The 27,240-nt window shown below is 40.2% G+C and overlaps 2 protein-coding genes across 4 annotated transcripts; one reads left to right on the forward strand and one right to left on the reverse strand.

Annotated features, from left to right (window-relative positions):
- On the forward strand, positions 1 to 3,967 carry serpina10a (serpin peptidase inhibitor, clade A (alpha-1 antiproteinase, antitrypsin), member 10a). The gene is made up of 5 exons (XM_026998933.2): positions 1 to 142; positions 1,396 to 1,971; positions 2,110 to 2,383; positions 2,537 to 2,684; positions 3,155 to 3,967. The coding sequence occupies exons 2-5, from the start codon at positions 1,401 to 1,403 to the stop codon at positions 3,341 to 3,343; spliced, it is 1,182 nt and encodes a 393-aa protein (XP_026854734.2). The 5' UTR covers positions 1 to 142; positions 1,396 to 1,400; the 3' UTR covers positions 3,344 to 3,967.
- On the reverse strand, positions 3,713 to 26,645 carry ppp4r4 (protein phosphatase 4, regulatory subunit 4). 3 transcript variants are annotated; one of them, XM_026998931.2, is made up of 25 exons: positions 25,496 to 26,645; positions 24,138 to 24,211; positions 20,183 to 20,285; positions 19,916 to 20,063; positions 19,547 to 19,620; positions 19,318 to 19,424; positions 18,660 to 18,767; positions 17,787 to 17,908; positions 17,011 to 17,133; positions 12,328 to 12,479; positions 11,156 to 11,275; positions 10,526 to 10,603; positions 8,764 to 8,847; positions 8,334 to 8,516; positions 8,146 to 8,251; positions 7,670 to 7,817; positions 7,372 to 7,516; positions 7,243 to 7,281; positions 7,060 to 7,131; positions 6,141 to 6,204; positions 5,795 to 5,875; positions 5,609 to 5,699; positions 5,053 to 5,114; positions 4,711 to 4,858; positions 3,713 to 4,313 (listed from the first exon to the last, which is right to left on the reverse strand). In XM_026998931.2, exons 1-25 carry the CDS (start codon positions 25,598 to 25,600, stop codon positions 4,268 to 4,270), a joined length of 2,583 nt encoding a protein of 860 aa, XP_026854732.2. In that variant the 5' UTR covers positions 25,601 to 26,645; the 3' UTR covers positions 3,713 to 4,267. The 3 variants fall into 3 exon arrangements, with proteins under 3 accessions (XP_026854732.2, XP_026854731.2, XP_035380111.1); XM_026998930.2 differs by having other exon boundaries at positions 12,328 to 12,491; XM_035524218.1 differs by lacking the exons at positions 3,713 to 4,313; positions 4,711 to 4,858; positions 5,053 to 5,114; ... (17 more) ...; positions 19,547 to 19,620; positions 19,916 to 20,063 and adding an exon at positions 19,636 to 19,806 and having other exon boundaries at positions 20,179 to 20,285.
- Positions 26,646 to 27,240: the final 595 nt, after the last annotated feature.

Genomic DNA, 27,240 nt, shown 5'->3' on the forward strand with positions numbered 1-27,240 from the left:
TAGCTTGGTTTATTATTGACGTGAAACGCCAGAACGGCGTCGAATTCCTCTCTTTCGGATTGCAGTCATTTCCAGTCTAATGTTTCCTTATCATTACATTAATATAAACTGGAATTCGGTTATCCTGTCCTAGAGATTAACTGTAAGTAGCATGTGATTTGTTTTCTTATTAAGCAACATAATAAATCTTCAAGTCAAGCGTAAGTTTAAGAATCTACATTTCACTATTGCCGGATGACACTTGCCAGGCCTGTCGTAATTACATCACAATTTTTAATCATGGAGTGTAATTGAATTAATTCGTCTTAATAATAGACTAATAGCATACGCAGTGAACATCCAATACAAATCACGTCCTACCCAGAAATAATACTTATAACGGGATGCGTTTGGTAGGGCAGACATAATGTCGAGGCTGTCATTATGTAAGCATGTACAGGAGGTATTTTAAGGGAATAATGATTCGCCAATACTGAATCTTCGTCGATCTGCGTAGAAAAACGAGTTACGTATAACGGTAGCCGTACGCGGTTAAAGGAAAAATGTCCTTCTATAGTTGTATTTAATATATATTTTTCCTTTTCCCTTATTATATTATTTCCGTATTTTTACAAGAAGTGCTTTCGGACGTTGTCAGTAAAATTCAAGTTTGAAAATCGGTAAAATTCAAGTTTGTTCGCGTTTGCCCTTTGGTTTTGTAAACAGTGAGATATCTGATTAGCTAAGGTTCTCCGGGCAACGTTTAACAACGTTATCACGACCAACATTCCACATTTCTTTTCTAAATTTACGTTTATGCGGTCTAAATTTGATTAGGTTACATTGGTTATCCTACTTGGTATATGTAACTCCTTTTCAAGTTACTTTTTGGTATTAGCCAACTAACTATATAGTTACCTGTTCACTTGTAGCGTCATGTCTGTCTCTCTGTGTGTGGTGATCGAAGAGAAAGTTAACCTAGTTAAGAATAAGGATAACACTTAACTGCGCTCAAGAAGACAAATACAACCATTTTCTGAAATGCAGCCTAGACCTATCTAATATTCGTAGATTTAAGATATTGAATCGTCAACAATGATCTTGTAGGCCTAATAGCAGAAATTACCGAATAAATTAGTCCTTTGCAAAGCAAATGTTACATTTAAGAATAATAATAATGCTGTACGTTGCCTTTAATTGGTTTATAACTGAAGTGACGTTCAAATTAATTTGGAGAATGACACCAGTGTTATGGCTCTGTCCTCTAGAATTTGGGATTTCAAGGGACACTGACTAGGGAACTATCATCTTTCTTTTAACTGTATTAAATGACTCATGAATGAATCACAAGACACTCTGAACTCACTGTATTCTAACAACATATTTTAACATTTTTATCACCTTTTCTGGTCACAGGAGTAATGGAGATGGGTTTCTTTTCAATCATCATCAGTGCAGTCCTCCTTGCTGCTAGTATTCAGGGCCAGATGCAAAACACTTTCGTCCAGGAGCTGGCTGGCCAGAACTTGGACTTTGCCACAGGGCTGTACCGCAAAATCGCCAGTGGCAGTGATGACAATGTGGTTGTCTCCCCTTTGTCGGCAACCCTGGGCCTGGCCTCCTTGGCAGAGGGAGCCATGGAGGGCACACGCAAACAGCTGCTTCAGATCCTAGGCCTGACCTCCATGGAGCGGGACAGCGAGCCACACCGCATCCCCATGCTGCTCCAGCAGCTACGGGAGGAGGTAGCCCAGCGCCTGGCCACAGGCCTTTTGATCAGCCAGCAGGTGCAGACCAGCTCCAGCTTCGGCAGCCAGGTGAAGAAGTTCTATGGCACAGATGTGCGCGGAGTTGATTTCACCAATGCTCAGGCTGCTAAAAGGGACATCAATGAATATGTGTCAGGTGTCACTGGGAGCAAGGTCAGAGAGGTAGTCAACACCGTGGATCCTCAGAACCAGCTCATGCTTATCAATGTGGCATACTTTACAGGTGGGAGAAAGATCTTAAGAATTTCTAAAACCAAAATATAAAAGCTTACATATAAAACTCACAAACAAACTACTCATGCATGGCTATTGCATAAGAAAATAATCTACATGTAAGGTCTCCTTACTTCTTCCTTACCAGGACAGTGGAAGTTTCCATTCAATGCCAACTTCACTCAGGAAGAGCGATTCTATGTTGATAAGTACCACATTGTCTTGGCACCTATGATGATCCACTCAGGCAAGCACTATCTGGCCTATGACCCAGAGCTGAAAGTGGGCATCCTGAAGCTACCCTGCACAGACAACACAGCTATGCTACTCCTTCTGCCAGATGAAGATGTCGATTACACCTTTATTGATGAGGCTTTGACAAGGGAAGTATTCCTCAGATGGGTTTCTAAGCTGAAGAAAACGTAAGTCTGTGCTAGTTCAGATAAGACACATTTTTGACACTGAATTGTCAATCTATGAATCTGAATCTAAACAGAACTATTTTACTTACCCTATTTTTATATATATTTATATATATATATTTATATATATATATATATAAACACTCTCACCAGGAAGTTAGAGGTTCAGTTGCCCAGATTCTCTGTGGAGCGGTCTTTCTCTTTGAAGCAGAGCCTGCCCAGTCTGGGCATTACCACCATCTTTGAGAGCAGTGCGGATCTGTCTGGCATCAGTGAAAGCCCCAACCTGAAAGTCACTGAGGTATTTTTTTTTTTTTTAACAATTCCCAAGGGTGGAAGCAGAGGGGGTGGAGCAGAAGAGTGAGCAGACAGTGAGGCATTGGTCTGGTATTGAGTAACTCTGTTACTGAAAACATCACCTGTCATTTGTTTATTGCATCCATATTTTGTTTTTACCTGCATTTTCTTCAGGGACCACACAAAGAAACAGCTAATAGAGATTCTTGTTTAAGGATATTACTCCATCATCTGTTATTGTTAAAATGTTGCTGTTATTTCAGTTTTTTTTTTTAAATGTGGGAACAAACATGAAACAATGGATTTTAATTTTCTGTTGTTACATATGAATGTAATCACATATAGACATACGATAGGAGAGAACACCAGCAGCAAACCATCTGTTTTGCAAAAGAGAAGTGAGCTATATAGGTACACTATGTTATGGTTCTGGCAGGAACAGCATGCACTGACAAATTTCCTCCTGGTTCTCAGGCAGTGCACAAGGCCTTGGTGGTTGTGGATGAGAGAGGGGACTCAGATGCCCTGTCCTTCAACAGCCTGTTTGCAGACCCTCTTCCTCCGAGGCTCACTTTCAATCGGCCCTTCCTCTTCCTTGTCTACCACGAGGACACAAAAAACCTACTGCACATGGGCCGGGTGGTGGACCCCACTAAGAAGTAGACCCATTATGAGAAATTAGTATAGTGCTGCTTGTGTTTTGTCATCCAAGATAGCTACAGCTTGACATAATATAGGAGTATTGTGTTGTCTAAAACATATTCAGTGCATTAGGGCTAGAATAATTTGAAACACACCGTAAAAAAAGGGAATTTTTTTTTTTTAATTGTAAAATAATTCTGCTAATGCTGTAATATTTAAACACTTAACTGCATGCTGTTTTAATGATAATTGGTTGTCCCTCAATTCCTGTAATTCCCCTAGCATAACTATGTTTAAGGATCTGGTTCACTTGTATTATACATGCGCCTATACCACAAAGTTATTCAAAGGTTTACAAGTATTTGTACAAAATGTCTTCAAAAAGTGACATGTTCAACATGAGCTTTATTGATTGGGTTCTGAAGGGTTGGCATGAATCACTCAGGTGCTAAGATGCACCAGGCACAAACTCTTTGATGGGACAGAGAGTCCCAGCACTCTTAAAGATGGCGCTCAATTCATAAAAATACATACTGCATCTTTTTTTTCACAGCTGGTTGGAAAATATAAAACGAAGATTTTGCAAAGCATGCTATAATACAAGAAACAAAAAAATTGAACCAATAAATTAAATACATCACTCTGCTTCCTTGACTCTGGTTACTTTTGTTTGTTTTTTTTGACAAATGGTGCAAGAATAAGGCAGAGATGGATCAGTTTGCTTTCATTCATGTAAGGAGAATCCTAGTGCCCCTTTCCTCCTCCATGGGAGCTTAGTTGTTCCACTACAGAGGAGGAACGAGGGCTAGCCCCAGCATCCGCCGGATGACGCGTCTCCAGGGTGTACACCAACAGCCATCGGCTCCTTCTCCATGTTCTGTGCCCGGGGAAGTGGACTACTGCACAATGGGCAAGCTTGCCAAAGTCCTTGGAACTGAGTGGCTGTCACTCCCTCCCAGACTGCATGCCAAATGAATTGGATTTCCTTTGTCTAATGGGCAGACAAAATGGGGGGAGCAGGAGAAGGATGTAGCATTAACATTTACTAGCAGAGGAATCTAAAATGCAAAATTCCTACTGTTTGTATTTGTGAAAACTTTTACATTTTGTCCCCTCAGAGTCTTTGAACCACTGTACATATTATTCTTTATTAACCAAAAAAACACATGACAACCACTTTATTAGAAACACTTAATAGGTGTACAGTTACAGACTAGAAGCCTATATGTTGCCTATGTTTTGACCAGATGGACCATTAGAGATGTAATAAACTCAAAGAAATAATAATAATAATAATAATAATATTAGTAATAATAATAATAATAATAATAAAAAGAATCATTCTGGGGCTCTAAGACTTCCCGTGTCCCTTGGATGGTCAGACGTACATGGTGAGTTTCCTGGACTGTATGTCTTTGCTGCCATTGCTGCTCGTGTTGCTGCGGATAAGGACGGGCATGGAGGAGGTAGAGGGAGTTGGGGACAACGAGGAGGACGAAGAGGCCACGTTGAAGTGGTGTGGTCGCAGGGTGTCGTCTAAGCAAGAAATTCCAACACATGGAAAATGAACAGAAATGAGGAGATCCCTTTAGAAGGGCAGAATGAATAGGAGCTTCTTAGAAGAAATTTTTAAGCCTTATTTATAATCCCACATTTTTATGATTTTCAGATAAAGCACCTTTTTATATGTAGGAGCTATAAATGAAGAAAGAACAGTTGCCCATAGTTACCATTAATTGGTATTATGGAGCTCTTTCCTGATCCAGGACAACTTCCTGACTCTTTGACTTTTCTGAAGAACACATATTGTTTGTTAAAAGAGGAACATAAAGCAAGGCTTGATACTGTTCATTCCTGAAATAAGAAAAAAATTCTAATGCAGGACATCTTGCCCTTCAGTGACACAGTGGGTTCATTTCAGTGGTTCAGCAAAACACTTGAGGCTGCCCAGCAAGTAAACAATGCAGCAAATAAACTCAGAGGTTTTATATGTAAATATGAAATTGTTGTTAGAGAAATGAGATGAGGAAATCTGAAGGAATAAGATTAAAGTGTTCAGCATCACAACATAATATGTAAAACTGTTACTGCCATGATGAAACACCCAAGTTTGCTCTGTTATCACGGCAGGATATTTTCTCTTAACTAAGTAATTTGTTAACTTATAGTAATTTATACTCTTTAAATTTAATCACTGTATTTATTACAATGTATACCTCATACACTGCATCATCACAGACAGGAGTAATTTTTAAAAATAATTTCTGAATGCAATTCCATACTTACAGGGTTTTGTCGGAGTTTGCCATTTTGGGAGTGCTGGGGTGACTACTAAGTGAGCGGCTTCGGGCCAGTTTCGCTCTTCGCATCTCCTTACCTGAAAACACCACTGGCATTAAAACAACCAAACTGTTCCAATTCTCCATTTTGCCTCATATGTCTCAAACAAGAACCCTTCCGCACACAACTAACCAGCAGATGTGGACAACGTGGCCCCAGATGTAGATCCTGACATGCCTTTGCTACCAGAAAGGCTTGTTTTGCTGTCTCTTCCTGCAACAAACATCAGGGCCACACTACCATTTAGTAGAAGTGAGTGTGCATCACTGATGAAGATGAACATAAATTGCAGAAAAATATTGTACAGTAGATGAACTTAGATCTGATCCCGGGGGTCAAAACACTACTCAGTTTAATATCTCCCCTCCCTTTAGTGTGGCTCAGGGTGGAGGCAGCAAACTGTGCAATGCTGTGCCATAGAGCTGGGTGACAGTGCTGGGCAGTGCCTGAAAGGTGGGCCTGCATAGTGCACTCTTACGCTTCTTATCCGCATGCTTCTCCCCGGCCAGTTTAGCCTCGCTCTGCTGCCGTTCCAACAGCTCCTGTTAAAAAATAAATAGAATCACAGCTGACATTTGACAATGCTGATTATAATGTGCTTAGAAGTGACTTTAGAAAGATGCTATGTTTTTTTGGAACTTCATTTGGTTTTATTGTTATATAAATATAAAGGGCTGTATTTAAATTGAAATACACTACTTCCATGCTGTGCATGAATACAACCTCAGGAACCCTCTGAATATTACAAAAAGACAACAAAAGTCCTTTGTAATTTATGACTTATTATTTAAAAAAAAAAAAAAAGAATATTGACTATTCTCTGATAAATAAACTGAATATCGAGACTATTCTCTGTCCTGGCTCCTAGATGGTGAAATGAACTTCCTCTTGTTGTCCAGACAGCAGAGTCCCTTCCAGTCTTCAAACACAGACTGAAGAACCATCCATTTGTGAAATATTAAAAATGACCACTAACTCTGCTCCTATAATGACTAACGGAAACTAGTAGTTATTGTAGGGTATTGTTTATTACACTGATGTTGACTAACAAACTCTAGTACTTACTGTTTTTGTATTTTGTACTTCTAGGCATCAGTATTGATCCCTGTATTTCTACAATATCCTAGATCATTGGTATATTGGACCTACTCTACTGGTTAGTATGTATTCTATAACTAAATGACAAAGCACTTTTGTAAGTTGCTCTGGATAAGAGCATCTGCTACATGCCATAAATGTAAATGTAAATATAAAAACACCTAGCTTTGCAGCATGTTTATCCTTCAAAGTGATAATGGAGGCACAAATAAATTCAACCTCTTTTCCCCCTTGCAATGTTCGACTACAATTTGGTGCAACTAGCTATCCTATACTGATTGACAGAGATGATCTCTCACCATTTCAAGTAGCAAGTTTTCCTCCTTCTCTTTCTTTTGGTCCAGCAAGTCTCTTTCATGCCTTTTATGATACTGCATAAGGGAAAAGGGCTCTGAGATCTCAAACCCAGCCATTAGAGCCTCATCATATAACAGTCAAATACTATTTGCAAGCAGAAACCTTAGCGTAGATACAATTCATACCGGTTCAGTGATGTCCATTTTGTCCAACTCCAAGACTGTCTGAGGAAAAAAGGGAATTCTTTTTAAAAATGATTCTTTCTATGATTCTATGTTTCTTTTAAAGGAATTCTAGTCGATGTCATCCCTCACCTTGCGCACCGTGGCCACGACATCTTTGTCTTTCTCACGGCAAAGCAGTTTTCTGACACAGAACTCCAGCTGCTGCAGCAGGTGTTTGTCAGCTGGCAGCCTGATGGTGGACCTCAGCCTGGGCAGCATGTGGCACAGCTTATACCTGCCGAAAGCACAGGCAGGGCTCTTACTGTCTGCTCCAGAGCAGGGGCACAGCGGCATGGGTCTTGGGGCATGTGACTCATTACAGAAACACAGCAAGCAGAAGTCAAGGGGTACTGTGTGTGAATGGGGAGGGTGAGGCTATGGCAGTCACCTGACATTGGCCACGGGGTCACTGACGAGCTCTAGTGCCTGAATGAGGAAGTACTTGCAGAAGTAGGATTTGGAGAAGAGGTCTATAGCAATCTCACACAGGTCCAGAAACCGTAACCTGTTCCAGTAGCTTCTACCTTGAGCAAGTTCTTAAGAATATAAGAAGAAACACAAAGAAGAAAAAACAAACTATACAAAATCAATCAGTATTTTGAAAAAAATTGAGAATAAATGCAAAAGTTTTTGCAATTTTTTGAGAATAAATGCAAAGAAATAATAAAGCTAAAATAATAACTAATATCGTGAGGTTTTCATTATCCAGTCAAATCTCAATGAATAAAATCAAATTTGCAGTAGTCCCACTCAAAAATATGTTATTTATGGAAAACACATTGTGATTTCTGCATCTCATTGACTTTAGTTGTTTGTGGTAAGTGAAATTGTGATGTGCATTAGTCTGGGTGATGCCTCACTCACCCTGTGTTATTTTGCTGATGATCTCCTGCCGCTGCTCCTGCTTGCGATTGTAGCGCAAGAACATACACAATGTCCGGGCTGCTTCCCTCTGGACCGGCAGAACGCTCTAGGAAGACAAAAACAAGTTGGGTCAAGATATGTGCATTGGGCATACACGTGTGTGGGGGGGAGAGACACACGCTCCTTACGTTTGTAGTAATGATTCCAAACATTCTCTGGAGGAAGCGGAAGTAGATCTGGTCCCCAGTGATGACACGCGGCAGGCAGGAGTAACGCTGCAGGAGCTTCTCATGGACACGCCAGCGTAGAGAAGATGCCGCCTTTTGCTCCGCCGCCACCAGTGCAGGCACTAACTCGGGCACATTCACCTGCTGCAGGAGGAAGAGAGCATGTCAACTGACAGTTTTGAGTGCTTTCAGCTTCATGGAAACTACACAATGAAGTCAGGAGGAAAAACTGTGAAACTGAGCTGTAAACTGGGCAATGCTAAAGCACAACAGAAGCTTTTTCAAAGACTAAAAGAACACAGGACACAAAAACTATGGCCTATGGCCAGCAGAGGGAGCTACTATTAGCCCCGTCCTTCCTATCCAGCACACACACGCACACACACAGGACCTTGCTCTCAGGTCCTGTGCCCTCCCCTCTGGATGTTGCCAGCTCCAAAGTATCCTGGAGATGATTGAGCAGGGCATCAAGAACCTGTCAAAAAACAGTGATAGATAATCAAGAAACAAGCAGTCAACTGGAGCAAGGAGCCTTACCACTCATACCACTGACTATACCTTTAAGGGAAAACATGGTTTTGGCCTCTGAGCTGAGGTAATTGCAAAAAGCAGTTATTTAGGCATTCCACTTAGCAGCATGTCTTTAGCATCACACCAGCACAGCATGCTATATTAGTACCAGTACAGCATTCTAACAGGTCCCATCTTTTCTGTGGGAACATTAATCAATTCCAACAGCTCCCGCTGAGTGATCTGTGAGAACAACATGTGGTCACAGAGCTTGAAAAATAGGTCTCTCTGCCACATACCATGTGATTATGTAAACACAAGTAATGGAAAGAAACTAAATCAGTTAACTGTAATTAATTAGTTCAATTGTTAGACGTGTATAAATCAAACTTAATTATCAGCTGTGCAGCTCTCTCATTGGTCGATCAGATTTAGCAGTGGCATTATTTCACTCTTTATACTTGGACTTGCAATAATGGCAATACAACAGGCTGCACATTGTTTATTGTTCAGCCATTTATTCAGACCGAGCAGTGATTGTGGCAATTGATTGAAGTTTGGAGACAATAGTTATTTTGTTGATAATACAAAATATATTTATGACAGGATTCAAAATGTTTTATAATGACAGAAATTATTTAATAAAGAAAATAAAGTTCATTGCCACATTTAATGCCCTATAGAAAAGCCTCCCTTAAATTTCAGAAATAATCATGAATAAACATTTTCTTCTGGGGAAAAAGGCACAAAGCCACCCACCAACCCATTTTAAATACCATCCCTCCAACCCACCCAATTACCTATGTTTTAAACTCAATTTCATAGCTATAGGATCAATGTAAATAAAGGTTAATAAAGAAGGTTTTTAATTTACATTGGTACGTATAAACCATTTCTTCAGGACAAAAAAAAGCTCACCTCAATAAACAACTAGTGCCACTAAGCACTGACTTTGTTAGGGTGTTCTGTATGCATGGCAGAGAGCTGAATGCTAATACGTTGTGTGACTAACATCTCTCGAGGGATCAGGACAGAACAAACAATAGCAAGCTCCTAACGTCATCTACAGAGAAGTAGTGTATTCACTCTTCCCACACAAGCACAGTGGTCTGCAACACACACACACACACGCACACGCACACGCACACACACACACACACAGTTGCAGGCAGGTTTACTGTATATCCTCCTAGTAGAGTTCACTGATTAAATGTTTTACTGGTTACCACTAACTTGGGCAAGGACTGACCAGACAAGGAAATCCATAATCTAATAACACAAATAAGGAAGAAAACTAACCTGCTCACTCAAACCTATCCAGCAAAATCTATTTCAGGCAAGGCCAATCCTCTCTGTGAAAGAGAGGAATCAGCTGTCTGCCATGTTGCGAGGAGAGACTGTCCCGAGTGCTCAGTAGGGGAAGTGTCACCGAATGTCACACATGCCCATACCAAGGGAAAGAGAGCAGTGAATTGCACACCACAGTGGCAGACACTCGATCAGACACACATCCACCCACATGTACACAGTGCAAGCAGAAGCATGCATCTTCTTCAGAGACGGACACACAGACACACCAAAATGCATTTGCATGCACAGATAAACACTCATATAACACTAACACGCTCTCACACAGGTCCCACCTCTAATGAATCATCCTGCAGTAAGATGATCAGCTCTTTGTGTACATAATGCACATTTGGACCCAGCAGTTTAACTACCTGTAACACAAAAAGGCATAAAGAATGTAATATGCAATCTCAACCTCAGGACAGAGTAACCTCAAAACCTATGGTCACAAATGACATCTGACTACATAAGGTAATAATAACACCACCTTAAAAAACCACACACACACACACACACACACACACACACACACACACACACACACACACACACACACACACACACACACACACACACACACACACACACACACACACACACACACACACACTAAAAACCCCACAAGGTAATAACTGTTTCAACTCAATAATGAATTTGCTGTGTCTGCAAGCACATAAACATGCTGCAACCTAAATCACTCCTTCCTCCTAATTGCCTATTCAGCGTTTTCAACCTTCACATTGCAATGTAATCTACTAAACTGCAGGTATTCTAAGTAGAATATGTTAAGGATGAGTGCGTGTAAGTCTAGAACTGCTCGGTTTTTGAACTGGCTTCTGTACTCATACAGGAGAGGAATCAACCACAATCCTCATACAGGTGTGAGACCAATGCCGAAAAGGAGAGAGATACCAAGCTCATACCTCATGGAAGCCTTCGGCAGCTGTCCGCCGAACTGAGATTTCAGGGTCATGACACAGGCTTGAGAAGGTCCGGTACAGTTCAGACAGGAAGTGGTTTGGGTCAGCAAATAACATCATGGCCTGTTGAGAGTGTGAGGCGGGCATGAGAAGACAGCAACAGAACTGTTAGAGACTTTTTTATTGTCATCAAAACTGGATATTGCAGGATTTGTCAAACAGATCTAAATGTAAGACCTAATGTAAATGTAAGATCTAATAATGAATTACAAGAGGGAAGGACTTCATTGGATTTAATATGAAATCATAATGGAAATCATAAAAGGGGACAGCACCTTTAAAACATAAAACTACTTTAGACAGCTTTTGGCTTTTGTCTATAAAGTAAAAAATGTTGTCTGTGATGGTGTGATAAAACATGGGGCTATAATAATTGAGGCTGTCATAACACCATTGTGGTCATATTCAGGAGTGCTTAACAAATACTTGTTGAATATTAAAATTTTATAACATTGTACAATGCATATTTAGATATACAGTCTTATAGAGACCTAAATACTTCAATGCTTTTATAGGTCTAAAAATAATCTATTTCTTAGCTCTCATAATCAGCAGTTATGAAACTGACTGAAACTACTTTAACTTTACAGACAGCCATCATTAAGTATAACTTTCAGCCGCATTCTCTGTAAAGCAATCCCAGGAAGCACTAACATATGCAGAGTGGCCAATCGCTATTTATATCAGGTGCAGAAAGCGGATGAGCGCTCCAGCAAAGGCAGATGGCGCAGTTACAGGTTTCATTTTCACCAACAAGCTCACAGATCAAAGAGCTGTCACAGGAGATTGCTGTACTCTCTCTCTCCAGATTTTCACAGAGCATCACACTGATCCCTGAGTGCGACACGAAGGTGCTCCACGGATCAGAGCTAGCCAGTAGGACTAAAAAGTGCTAAAAATATTCTGAAATTGAACATAACCTTTTAAAGCATTTATTCAGTTCTTATCTTTCCATTCCTGTTTTGTTTTGTACTTACAGATGCAAAACATGACCATAGTCTCATGCTGATAATTATATTTTGGGTAAAAAAAAATAAAAAAATAAAAAAAAGTGCTTAAGATCCAAGTGCTTAGGCTGATTGGAGAAGGTGGCTGCAGTGCAGTCAGTCACTCACAGGGAAGTTGTAGGCGCAGTTTGTGCGCACCAGCGCGTACTTGTTCTCCAGCTCTAGTGGGTAGGGCTGGCTCTCACAGTGGCCATTCTCATGCTGCAGTCCCAGGCAGCACAACTTCTTATAGAACTCCAGAAACCATAGGTGCTGTTCGTCTGTGAAAGACGCTGCATTGCATGAAGAAGAATGCATCAGTGGGCAGAAAGGAGCACAGACTCAGGTAAACTAGTCAGGGGGTCTGTGCATTCAAAAACAGGACGGTTTATCCATTATCTGTCCATTCATCCACCCATACATATCCGTATACATTATAAAAGTCAGTCAAATACCCAAACATGCATTCACCACCAACTATGATAACAGCTAGATAGTCATCTAAAACTTAAAACTGATATGCCTTCTACAAGAAAGCCACTTAATAGAAATCAGACCAACACGGTGTGCTGAGCACTCAGACCAAGGGACACACCCACCTAGCACCGTCCTCATTCTCTCCCTATACTTGCTGTAAACACAAAATAAAATCAGCAGAGTTCAGTCACATATTCTAAGCCCATTATAATTCTATAACAGAGGGGTGTACCCATCCTGATAAAATCAGATTTAAACAGTTCCACTACTGTAGACTATGAAGTACATTGTGATAAATATCACCATTAGCACAACTACTGCAAATGTATATGGCCCACACATTGACAACCCTTTCTTTTTACAGTTTCTTTATACACCCCTCCAATTTTTTCTGACTCAATTATAATTGGTGGCAATTTTAATACAATACAACAAATATAAGACAAAACAACAAATATAAGCACCACAAGCAATGGAAACCCAACCAATAAAATAAAAAGGTTGTTTTTAGAAAAATAAAACACTTATGTAGCACTAATCATGAAGAAAAACAGGAAAACAAAAAAGATTTGTTAAATCATACCAATAGAAATCTTGTCTGCACTACTCAAAAACAAAACCCCACAAGCGAACTTAAATTAGACATCTCACTAGCCACCTGCATTTAAAGTGATCAGAACCATTATTGTAATAACCAAGCTCAAATAGAGTAGATCCAAAGAACCATACAGCTTAGTGGTACTCCTGTGAACCCTTTAAGCCTTTCTATATTTCTGCATAAATTTGACCCAAACCTTCATCAGATTATCTACATTTAGGACTCGTGTGACCAAAACAAAAAAAAAAACAAAAACAAAAAAACAAATTAGACAAATATTAGACCATTTATTTATTGAGGAAAATGATCCGATATTATACATCTGAGTGGCAAAAGCATGTGAACCTTTGCTTTCAGTACCTAGTTCGACATACTTGTGCAACAATAAACTGCAACTAAAGTTTTGCCGGTAATGGTTGATTATTCCTGCACATCATCTTGGAGGAATTGGAGCCCTCTGTACAAAACTGCTACATCTCAGTTATGTTGGTGGGTTTCCAATCATGAAATGCTTCCTTCAGGTCCTTCCACAACATTTCTATGGGATTAAGGTCAGGACTTTGACTAGGCCATTCCAAAACCCTAACTTTATTCTTCTTTAATCATTCTGTGGTAGAATGACTTGCGGTTGTTGTCTTGCTGCATGACCCATGTTCTCTTGAGATTCAGCTCATGGACAGATTGCCCAATATTCTCCTTTAGAATTTGCTGGTATAACTCAGATTTGGTCGTTCCATCAATGATGGCAAGCCATCGTGGCCCAGATGCAGAAAAATAGGCCCAAACCATGAGACTACCACTGTGTTTCACAAAAGGCATGAGGTTTTCATCCTGGAATGCAGCATTTCTCCAAACCCAACGCTTCTCATGTAAACCAAAAAGACCCATTTTGGTCTCATCTTTCCACAAAGCATTGTTCCAGTAGCCTTTTGGCTTGTGTGATCAAACTGCAGATAGGCAGCAATGTCCTTTTAAGAGAGCAGCAGTTTTCTCCTTGCAATCCTGCAATGCACACCCTGTTTAGTGTTCTCCTGATGGTGGACACGAACATCAACCTTAAGCAATATGAGAAAGGCTTTTAGTTGTTTAGAGATTACTTTTTGTTCCTTTGTGACCTCACTGACTTTTAAAGGCCTTGCTCTTGACATGATCTTTGTTGGTCGACCACACGCAGGGAGAGTAATAATGGTCTTGAATTTCCTCCATTTGTACACAAACTGAACATAGCCTGTTGTAGCCCAAACTCTTTAGATATGGTTTTGTAAATTTTTTCAACCTGATCAGCATCAACAACTCTTCTGAGGTCCCCAGAAATCTCCTTTGTTCAGGCCATGAGACACTTCCACAAACATGTGTTCTGAAAATTAGACTCTGCTAGAGCCCACTTATTTATATATAACAGCGTGCCCACACACACCTGATTGTCATCCCATTGATTGACAACACCTGACCAAATTATCAAATCACAAATATGTAATATTGGATAATTTCCTCGATAAATAAGTGACAGTCTAATATTTTTGTCTTGTGAAGTTTTAGGTCAAATATATGCAGAAATATAAAAACATCTAAAGGGTTCATAAACTTTCAAGCACCACTCTATAAATCAAAATTCAGCCCCTCCCCTTACAATTTAAAACATTCTTGAACTTGCACACACACACACACACATGTACCATGTATTATCTTCTTTACAAGCTATTATTAGTAGTACCACCTGCTTTTAGGTATACTGATTAAGCATGTATATGTACATACATATTGATCAGTTTATTTACTACAGTTCTACCAGTGATATTACTGTTTTTTGGGATTTTCCCCCCCCCCATAGTGATATACATGTTCTCCCGCTACATAGGATACCTGGGATGATTTGTTAACTAGTCCTTGGGCTGCTGGAGGGAAGCTGAAAAATAAGCAGCCGCATCCGACCACAGTGGCTGGCTTTGTACAGAGGCTAGTGTTTGCCAAGACAAGTATTCAGATTGTGCATTTAGCACTGCTTGTGATAATGAGTGAACTAACACATACATATAGGTCATGTATTTATGATCAGTGCCCATTTATTATCAGATTAAATAGATAATGTGAACCAAACACTACCTGATGTTCTTGTGCATGAAAACTGAATGTACATTGTATGCACAATTATGCATAATTTTCAACTCCAACCTGTATAAACTTTTTGGAATTAAGCACATCAAGTGATGTGTATTTGTGTAATGAGGGAGATGATCAACATGCTACATCAAGGTGTGCATAATCATTAGGCAGCTTCTTTTCATCAGGCAAAATGGGACAAGAGAGAGATTTAACTGACTTCAGTCAAAAATTGTAAAAAAAAAAAAAAAAAAAAAAAAAAAAAAAAGTTTCAGTGGGACGCAGCACTCTTAAAATTGCTGAGATATTGGGGTGTGAGCATAGAACCAAACATTTTGTTGCAAGACGTCAACAGGGTTTCAAGAAACATGTTGAGAAAACAATACAAAATAACCCCCCAAACAAATTAATATGCAAAGACAAAGACATACCTAGATTGCCCAGAAATACAAGGTTTAATACTCAGACATTGGCAAGGTGAGAAAGGCTGAAACCAACCACCACTGAACAAGACACAAGGTGAAACATCAAGACTGGGCCAAGAAACATCTTAAGACTATGAAGATGAGAGTGACTCTTGACAGACCAGATGGATAGGTCTGTGGCTGGATCAGTAACAGGTACAGAGCTCCACTTTATCTCAGACACCAACAAGGTGGAGGGTGTGGTACTGCTATGGGCTGGTATTATTAAAAGATGAGCTAGACAGACCTTTCTGGGTTGAAGATGGACTCAACTCCCAAACCTACTGCCAGTTTTTAGAAGACACTTTCTCCAAGCAGTGCTACAGAAAAAAGTCTGCATCCTTCAAGAAGACCAATGATTTTTATGCAGGACAAATGCACCATCACATGCATCAAAGTACTCCACTGCACGGCTAGCCAGTAAAGGCCTTAAATGGGCCCCTTTCCACACCTGACAAACCCTATTGAGAACTCGTGGGCCTTTCTTAAATAGGAGATTTGTAGTGAATGAAAACAGTACAGCTCCCTGAACAGTGTCTGGGAGGCTGTGGTTGCTGCTGCACAAAAAGCTGATTGTCCACAGATTAAGAAAGTGACACCCCATTCATGAAGGCTTATGACAGTTATTGAGAAGGATGGCTATATTGATCACCATTTTTTAAAAATAAAATAAGTCAAATGTTTATGCAAATTCAGTTGTTTATTATTCACTTTAACAAATGAAAATAAACAAGTGAGATGGGAATTTCCATTTAGTTGCATAATATTGCACACTAATAGTTGCCCAATAATTATGCACATTCTCCAAAGCCAAAACTTTCATTTTGTTCAATAATAAAATGAATCCTCAAAAATACAACTTACCCAATTGTGCAGTGTAATCATAACAGTCTACAGTCCAATTGAACTGACTGATTTGCATTAGCAGCAAAGAAACTAAGTTTACAAGCCTCAAAGCCAGAGATTCTGTAGAACAGTAACACTAACATTCACTGCTTAAGTAAATACAATTTCTCTGTAATTCACCTGCTTTTAATCAACATCACTAGTTGATAAAACGTTTAAAATAAACAATTATTAATGTTTAAATTTAGTGTCTTTTCCAATTGAAAGCAAGGTACATTTTTCCATTTGTGGGCATTGATCTCAAGCATGTACAACTAATTCACCCACCAGACAGACCGTGGCACATCTTGCCATACTGGTAGGACAGGGAGGCCAGCACGGCTTCATCGGCTTTGAAACACTTCTCACAGAATGTCTTCACCAGGGGAAATATAACACGCGTCCTGTCGTCTGTGGAGAAAGGGTGAGAGGACAGAGGGCTGTGTGAGACTGATGTGTGGTCTCCTCTCTGGTCAGCACACAAACTGTCACTGCTTGTCCGTTGTGGTGCCTGGTGACTTGGTGGGCCTGCCGCACGGCTCCAGAAGTCCAGAAGAAGAATCACATGCGGGGCAGCAGTGGCTGGAGGCGTGGCCAGAACAAGGACTGTAAATGAACATCTAAAAGAACATTCTGGGGAACCATAGTTACAAGTAAATGTGTGAACATGAGTTAAGACCAGGTACAATAATGGACATTGTACCTGCTCACTGGACCAGTGTGGTAGAATGTGTTAAGGGGGTCTGAAGGCTGCTTAATACCAGTATTATGGGTTCCAACTCAACATCTCCACTACTATCTCTGCATTTGCCTAGCTGCAAAAAGTGATTCCAACACTTATTCCTCAAAGAAAGGAAGAAAGAGGGCTTTTCTGCAAGACTGACCTTGTTTGTGAATGAAATGAAGCATTACACCATATGGTGTAGATAAACACATTGAGTATTGTCCACATTATACTCCAACACAAGTGAAAAAGCTTTGTATTCCATGCCCCAAAAACAAAAACAAACAAACAAAACCACACCACACCTGGATTATAAAACAAAATGGTATACTCAGCTTACCACTGTCAAACATTTCCAGGAGGTTGATGATGGTGTCAAAGGCTGCCAGTCTCACAGTGCTTCCCTCATCTTGAGCAAGCTCTACCAGCTCTGGTAGCACCACAACCTTTGTGTGGTCCATACTGGTGCATAGGAACAAAGAGAAAGACATACCACACTAAACATTCTGCACCTGTGGAACACACCAATATAGCCACTCAGTAAGTCAATCCTATGCTTGGTCACCCATGCAATGATGAACATGATTGTCTTAACATGCGCCCTCCCATTCAAATGAAGGTAGGATAGGCTAGTTTTTGTAAGCTGGCAGACAGAGGTTATTCTGGCCTAGTGGGACTAAAATGAGGCGAGTCTCATAGTATGACAATGCCTTGTAAGCATGCAGTCAGTCTGCATCTAGTATTTGCACACCTGAAGCAAACCATTTACAGCTGAGTGATTTTATTTTGAATATCAAAGAACCACTATTCACAATTTTTTTCCCTCTCTCTCGGCTTCTAACAGATGAACTAGCTAGCCTTGTCTGAGTTATTGTGGGAAAACGCATGTTTGATAGATATAGATATATAGATATAGATCTATCTATCTATCCATATCTCCATATCTCCACACACACACGAAAATTTCTATCCATCCATCCATCATGTGACTGGAATACTTATACATAAGGCATGTCCAGGAACTGAAGCTGACCAATAATGCCACTGGCCTTCATTTGTTAAAAATAATAAAGAAAAAGAAAAAATAAAACCATAGCAGCTCATTGAAAACATTAGAACAGGACTATTTCAGGCAGGGAGTGGAGGGTTTGGGCAAGTTCCTGTGCTGTAATGAGGCCATTCAGACCCAAGGAAGACCCAACTCTCTTTTTACCCAATTCCCCTGGCGATGCTCTCCAGCTGGCGACACATGCAGGAGCGCACCTCGTACTCCACGTCCTGACACAACGACCTGACCACAGGCAGCAGGTCCTTCTTCACTCTGTGGGGTGGGGCACAGCAAACAGGAATTTATTGCTTGCGGGACACTGCACATCATAACTTGTATAGATATTAAGGTAATGGTCACTTTAAATGTGTTGTTTTGCCCGTCACCAGGCTGAACCAAGGTTTTTTTTTTTATCCATCTATCAAAAGTGGTAAAACTGACATTTGCATAAGTGCTAGTAAATATGTTCAAGTGTCTTCTCTCAACCTATGATGCTCTGAAGCACTTTTGAATAAGTGTCTAATAAGTGCATGAGAACATGCTTCCATTTTCTGCTGCCAACAGTCTGAAAGATGCACTTGAATCAATTCTGCGTGCCACTTAATCATTACTAAATTATTTTTAGTTATTACAATTATAGTTCATTGCTGGACAGTGATTTTTCTACAGAGAACAATCCAGCTATTTATAACTTTACTGCATACTAGTACTTACTGTATGTGTGGAACATGAAGAGGTTCCTAGATATGAGATGTCAAGAATGGTGGAAATGTGCCAACATATTTTCCAAATAGGCAGAAAACAGAAACTTTGACAAACTCACACTGATGACTCAAACTTGGCAGCAGCCTTCCCCAGGATGCGACAGCTGGCCAGACGGGCTGCGACAGACTGGGAAAGCTGAGCCTTTGATACCAGTGGACTCAGGATCTGCAAACACAATCAGGTCACAGCAGATGAAGAGAAGTTTAACCTGCTTTCTCCCACTTATTTCCTACACCACAGACCAGTACATAAATAAACAATGGGAAAATTGGAAAAGATTGCATTACCTCCTGTCTGATAGTTTCTTTTGGTAGAGCATCAATAGCTGATAACAGAGTCTCTAGCCAAGCGCTGCTGACCACTATTATAAATATGGAAAAACAAAACATGGAACTAGTGGAAAATCCAGGTTCCATTTCAGTTAAACAGCAGTGAATGCATTGCTAGCAGATGCATACATGTGAAAGAAATGGTGGAAAGCTGGATGCAATCCAAATGATCTCTAAATGTGAGACAAAAAGCATTTGAATTCCAATAATAATGTCCTCTAAATGTTTATTCTTTCAGGTTTGATAAAGTTCCTCCATTACTGATTCAGGATTAGAAATGGGCCTTTGGCCATCACAGAGGTCCAGTTTCACTCAAAAGGTGCTGACCTCCATCCCTGTGGTCTAGGTTGAGAAGAACTATCTGCAGGATGGAGTGGGTGTGCGTCTGGATGAGGACAATGTCATCCTGGAGGACAGTCAAGAAAGAACCGGCTGCAGCAAGCTGCATGTCCGCCCCAGCTACGTGTAGCACCTCCTGCAGAGCGTTGGGAAAGGGAAAAGCTCTGGACAATCATTTGGCAAACATAGCGCAGCAGTGCGGTACAGCCTGATCTGAGGGCTGAGGAGAGGGAGGTGGAGCAGAATTTGACCCACCCTGACTTTTGGCACCACCCTGCGGAAGGTCTCTGCTGGGTTCTGGCGCACCAGGCTTGGCAGGTTGACGATGACGCTGGCTCGCTGCACATCCTGACCGGAGCTGGCGAAGACACAAGTCAACAACACAGCTCAGCACATTCAATTTTCACATTTCTCTAAACCTCAGAGTCCATGAGAGTTACAAACAAGGCATCTTCTATCACCAGGTTTACATTAGTAACTCAGTGCATTCCTTTTCATCAGTTTAAAAGCCAAATGATCACCATACATCTAGAAATAGCAGCAATGCTTCTTTAAAAACATGATTACTGTTCTTCATAAAGTTGCAAGAAAACATTCTTTTAATACATTTTAAAGTATAAATAAATAAATAAAATGTAGCTGTGGGGTCTTTTTGTGACCTCTTGGATGAGTTGTTGCTGCACTCTTGGAGTAATTTTGGTCGGCCAGCCACGCCTGGAAAGTTCACCACTGTTCCATGTTTTCACCATTTGTGGATAATGGCCCTCACTGTGGTTTGCTGGAGTCACAACGCTTTAGAAATGGCTTTTCCAGACTGATAGATCTCAGCTACTTTGTATCTCATTTGTTCCTGAATTTCTTTGGATCGCAGCATGCCATCTAGCTTTTGAGGATCTTTTAGTCTACTTCACTTTGTCAGGCAGGTCCTATTTAAGTGATTTCTTGATTGAGAACAGGTGTGGCAGTTATCAGGCCTGGATGTGGCTAGAGAAATTGAACTCAGCTTTCCAAAGATGTGATAAACTACAGTTAATTTATGTTTTAACAGGGGAGGCAATCACTTTTTCACACAGGGCCATGTAGGTTTGGATTGTTTTTTTCTCTTAATAATAAGAATCTTCATTTAAAAACTGCATTTTGTGTTTACTTGTGTTATCTTTGTCTAATATTTAAATTTGTTTAATGATCTGAAACATTTAAGTGTGACAAACATGCAAAAAAATAAGGAATCAGTAAGGGGGCAAACACTTTTTCACACCACTGTACACTTTCAGACTCAGTCCTCGATGTTCAGTTTCAGCCCTCTATGCTGTCCCTCAGCTTTTAGTAGACTCATGGGGAGACAGAGGACATTTGATTGCCAGCTAAGTGAATTACCTCCCTTGCATCAAGTGCTACTGAATTATTCTTGTGGTTTGCCTCTATGGAGCACTGAACAATCAAACCAATGATTTCGGGTGCATTATTTTGAAAGTTCCCCCATGTGTCTAAATGCCAGCTGTCCACATCTATCGTTGATGGATGTAAACAATTGCAACTATAAGAACAATCTTTTTTTTGGTTTGGTGCAGTGACGAAGTAAGTCAAAGTTCAATGGAGTGATATGGCTATAGTGTTATAGGGTTATAGGGTTTTTGTTTCATTTTGTTTTTTGAGTTTTTACATCTTTAAACAGCCTTCCTTCCTTCCCCAGAAGAGATCATTGTCTCTCAGTCCCCCATGGGCTGCTGCTCTAAATAATGAACCATAAACAGGTATTCATTACTTTTTCAGAAGTGGGCTGTCCTCCAGTGGCTTTTGTTGGCAGCGGATTACTTAATAACTACGAAAAAGCCCTGTCCGCTGCCAAGATGAAGGTAATGCGGTCAGGGTTGATGCACCTCTTGAATATGCACAATAACATTCAGCACCTTGGAATTGGCTCTGCCTATGGACTCGCTGACTGAGGCACTATGAAGGGTACAGAGCAGCTGGTATCTACAAGCAGAGGAGGAACTTAATCAACTAAAGACCAGGTGATGAGAGTTCTAGTAACATGATGCAAAGCCCCAGGATGCACATGAATGTTCAGGCCAGACCTCATCTGGAGGTCAGGCAGAAAGTAAAAAGAACCACAAATGCATTTGTAATTAGATTTGAATAGCCAATGAAGTATGCAAAGCAGACTTGGGTTTCACAATAACACAAAGTCTGCTCAGCTAGGCCTTACAAAGCTAAACTTTTGCTTAGGCTGAACTGAGTAGGACTTGCACTGTGGTGAGAAAGGTGCATATCTTAAAGCTCTCTCATGCTGAGCTCCTTCAAGTGAGACTCCAGCAATCAAATTGAGTAATAAGGGCTTTTTTTTCCTACACCAAAGGACATCAGGCCCATTGGCTTAATGTATTTCACCATTGTATGAATGTGAACAAGAAGTCTCAAGCTCATTTGCTACATTTACAGATTTACTTTCATAAAAACTTTTTCCACAGAATTATATATTATGGAGACACAATAGAACATATTCATATTTCTTTTGTTTTTTTCAGTTCCATAAAACAACCAAAGGTCTTTCGTTAGGTCACTTGTCACAGATGTTCAGATTTAACAGAAATGTCAAATCCTAAATATATATAAAACTCAGTCAGAAACAATATATGAACATTCTGACATAAGCAGGGAGATAGATAAAATACGTTAATATTCTGATGTAGGCAATTTACTTAGAAATGAACATAGAATAATATATCATACTTGCTTTATAAATGTCCATATACTCATAACTTTGCAGCAGCTTAATTCTTAGATCAGAAATGAGAGATACTACAGAAAATGAGAGATACTAGCAATAATATAAAAAACATAATATCCTTTAAGTGCATTAACAGAAGCCTCTTCAACAGTCTACAGTCAAAAAGTCATCCATTTGCTATTTTCACCAAAGAAGTATCACATTCATATAATTGTAATCCTAATGACAGACTCCCTCCTCAACTGTGCATCCTTTCAACTGATCATCCACAACTTCCCAAGCACTCTCCTTGCTATCATCTCACAGATTTGCCACCAGCCTGCTTTTAAGCACCAAGTAACAGCCAACAGGGACAATTAAATTGTGCTCAGAACTAGTTTGCTGCCCAAGGGAACCGAGGTATGGAATGACTCTGGCACTTAATTAGTTCAGAGAAGGAGTATTATGTAGGATTTGTAGGTTAAAGAGGGACACACAGACTAAGAATGACACCCTCAAACAGTGGGTATGAGGAACCTGCATAAACAAAACCTATTCTGACAGCTGCAGTCTACATTCAAGTAAAAACCTGCAAAAAACGTAAAATCCAATTTCCATCCAACCACTGGTCTGTGAACCAACAACCAAAACAGAGTAGTGTCATTTTTGGTTTTCAGTATAATTTACATCTAGTCAGTCTATCTACATGTTTTTTCAAAGCATCAATATAGCTGCACTAGAAAAAAAGTGTGCTCCTACTACATAATTTCTGAACTGGAAGACTGGAGATGTTAAAAACCTGTATTAACACAAAGGTGTTCAACAAGGTTCTCTCATCTTACATGGAAACTATTAGCATGAATCACATGCTGTGTGAGTGAGTATATGAGATGATGCTCCTACAATACTAGTTCTATGGAAATGTAATAAAAGTATCTCACAATCTCCCCAGTAATCAGAGTCAGTGTATACAATGTTATTACACTCAAATCCTCCATCAGGTAGCGCGGATGTTGTACCTGCGCATCTAAGTGTCAGTAACACATAGGTTTAGAAGTGGGTTCACAGACTAGCACAGTCTTGCCAGAAACATCAGTGAAAGGTCACTTACTAGGTGAATTCCTAAGGTGTCTGTACAATGGGGATGAGACAGCCTGCCTTGACCTGCTGAGCCAAAGGTGTTGGCAGGAGGTGATGGGGCTATGAAGTATTCAACTGAACCCAAATCCAGCTTTGTTCTAGCTAGTTTTTACTGTCCACTCTGGCACCAAACAAGTATTAAGTGGAACGAAGGTTGACGGGTCAAAACTGAAATAGACTATCCGGAATAAGTAATGTAATGCTAGCCATGATCAAGAAAGAGTACAGTGAAACCACCAATCAATCAAACATTCAGATATTAAGATGCTGTATCTGAGACTGTTTGGAAATAGTGAAAATAAATTAACCAAAACAATTTTTTTCTGGTTATGTTTGTTCAGTGTTTGCCATTCTCTTTACCTGAGGAGGTAGACTGCACGCTCTATGTCATTCAGATCTTCATCTACGGTTAACTTGTCAATCTCTTCTGCAGTCTGAAAAATCACGTGCCCGTGGACGGGCGGGCGGGCGCGCGCGCGCGCGCGCACACACACACACACACACACACACACACACACAATCATAATTCAAATCATACATAATCATAACCCAGCAGTTAAACAGCAAGGGTTTATTTTTTCTACAAAAGCTGAAAATGAAATTTGAGGGATTTCAAACATGGGCAACGATGCATCAAATAATCCATGCGCACATGTAGACTATCACGATATTTCGCGCCAAAATAAATCTATGCTAATAGGAATATGCATATGAAATAAATAGACGGACGACGAACGATTCTATTACTGCTTAAAATGACTCAGACAAACGTGTGAGGGGGTTTGCAGCGAGGCAGCGTGCGAAGCACGATGAACTGCGTGGGAAGAAAAGTGAGGGGGACGGGAGCCATGTGGGTGACGAGTCTATTACTTCAGGGCTTCTCTCATTAGCCGAATGTTTTTGGAACCTCCCTACAAAAAATAGGAGGAATAGAAAACACCCGCCCCCGTGTACGCAAAATTTCTTTCATGCAGTACGTGGTAAAAATACTCGACTAAAAAGGGATGAGAGTAACTTAATACTAATTGTGGTGCTGGGTGGTTTCTTAAGCCGCTCAAACACAAAAGAAAATTAAACAGAAAATATTTACAGCACACTGGTCGTACGAAATGAAAACCTGAAACCATGACGAGAAAAGAATATCCAGTCAAAATGGGTACGCGGTCACTGTCCACGCTAGAAATCCTCGCTATGGCAGATATTACCGCAGTGGAGTAAAGAGAGGAGGCGCGGCAGTGATGCGGACAGCTGACAGAAACTGCGTCACTCAGTAAAGCGATGTGGGCAACCCCCATCCAAGCTAATAGCCGTGTCTAGCCTCCTCCGTGTACCGATTACAACAGAAGTAACTCCTCACATACCGTGCTTCTGAATGAGCACTCTTGAGTCTTAAATGAAGCTTAACCTAGCAAATTCTAAATGAATTTAAGCCATCAGAAAAACCCACCTTTTCACCATTAACGAATCACTCTTACAGCACACAAAGTTACTGTAGTAAAATGTTTACTCAGGTGTTCCTTCAAGTTAACCATCCATTTAAAACAAAACAGAGCATGTGTAGGTGGCATGCCATCAAATAAATGCTATTATCACGCGTTTTGTCTTAGAGTGGGATAATTCTTCCGAAATAATTCTGCCAATTCCGTAAATCCCATGAAAGATGGAAAGGTAAGAAATATGAAAACAGAATCCTCTGTACTAAGAAAGTGCACGAATACCTTCAGGCTCCTGCGTATCGGTCTCTCGATGAATGTAAGATCTTGTAGGTCATCTATCTGTCCAAACAGACTGGACTGACTCAGAGTCATTTTGCCGATAAACATCTGTTCTCCGTTTCTTCTTAATGGAAATGGTGGACGCAATTTTACAGCTCTGTCATTTTGGTTTCTTAACTGTGAACGATGATTTCTTTGATAGGAAGAGCTGTTCCTCCCACGACAAAAAAACCTCCTTCAGGTTACAAAGACTTAAGTAGCTAGCTATAACTAATTTATTGGGTGGTAGAGATATTCATTTGTTTCAGAAGCTTCTAATCATACCCATTCTCAAAAACGAATAGGCACCAGTATTCGCAAACCTCGCAACACATAGCTGGGATTCCTGGAAATAAGTAATTTTGAACTTGGTAAGGAATATTGTTGACTGCATCAAAGCGTGCCTTCCCATTGCCGCATCTGTCAAATACCTGGAATGACTAGAGGCAAAGCGTCGCTGGCTATCTGGACCAAATATCCTTGCCTAACAGCAAGCTATATAATTACTGATAAATGAATCAACAGCTACCTACCTAATAGCTAGTCTTTTCTATTTGAAATATAACTTATGCTCACAAGATCTCCGAGATAAAAGTAACATGTTAAAGTTAAATTCCATTGCGAGCTAGGTTGCGTTCATCGGGTGTAGCTACCAACGACCAGACTAAACATTCCTTGCGTCTGCAAACCGTAGTCGAGCTGCCCTAGGTAACTAGTTAGCGTTAGCTAACCTAGCTAGCTAGCATAACTAGGTGACTAGCTAGCTAACTGCTACGTGAATTCGGTTAGTTAGTTAGCTACCTAACTTAGCCAGGTATCTAGCTAGCTATATATCTAGCGTTGGCTGTGTAACCTTGATCAGTAAGATGAAAATTAAACTGTCGAACCAGCTAATCCTAACTAGCTACAGGCGAACGATATCGCCATCCAATTAGACAAAAAATCCATATTATTATATATACAGCGAATCTAATATCCAAATAGTGAACAGGATTTCGAATATGATGCTAACTTACAAATGTCTTAGCTAGCTATTTAATAAGAGGACTGGCCAATGTTATCAGTAACACAGGCTGGCTAGCAGAACAATCCACTCGACTCAGCTACATACCACGCAAACGCACTGCACCAACTAAACCGGTTTCCATGGAGACCCCATGCCAGAGTAGTTTAGAGCAGTTGGAACGTCAGTATGATCGCCTGAAGTTCGTCATCATTATAAAGCAGAGCCCAGTGATTTACGGATTTATTTGATCAAAAAAGAATCGTGAAAACAATATCTAAAACGGGAAAGTTTTTTATTTTTGATATTGAACTTAAATAAATAAGTGCATAATATGCCTATAATGTAATTAATAAATATCTAAAATCTTCTATTTAAAATTAAATGTTATTATAATGTTTCTACGGTGGGCTGCACTTTGCATTTGTAGATAAGGCACTGAAGGCAACTGAGCTGTGTCAACAGCCTGTTGATACAGTTCTATAGCCTACTGTAAGGAGTATAGCTACGTATCTCAAGTTTCACATGCACTTGGGCAAGCTAGGTAAATTCAAGTTGGTAAATGCCTTCAACTTATATTGTGTAATTCTGCCACCTAGTGTCTGCATATGTTTGTCGCTCTGGTTAATGTGGTAAAAAAAACATTTCGGTATGTGTCACCCGGAATTTTGGGTATTTTGTCACGTTGTACTTTCGTTGGTTTCAT

This window comes from Electrophorus electricus, chromosome 3 (assembly GCF_013358815.1).
Source record: "Electrophorus electricus isolate fEleEle1 chromosome 3, fEleEle1.pri, whole genome shotgun sequence".
In the NCBI taxonomy this organism is placed as follows: domain Eukaryota; kingdom Metazoa; phylum Chordata; class Actinopteri; order Gymnotiformes; family Gymnotidae; genus Electrophorus; species Electrophorus electricus.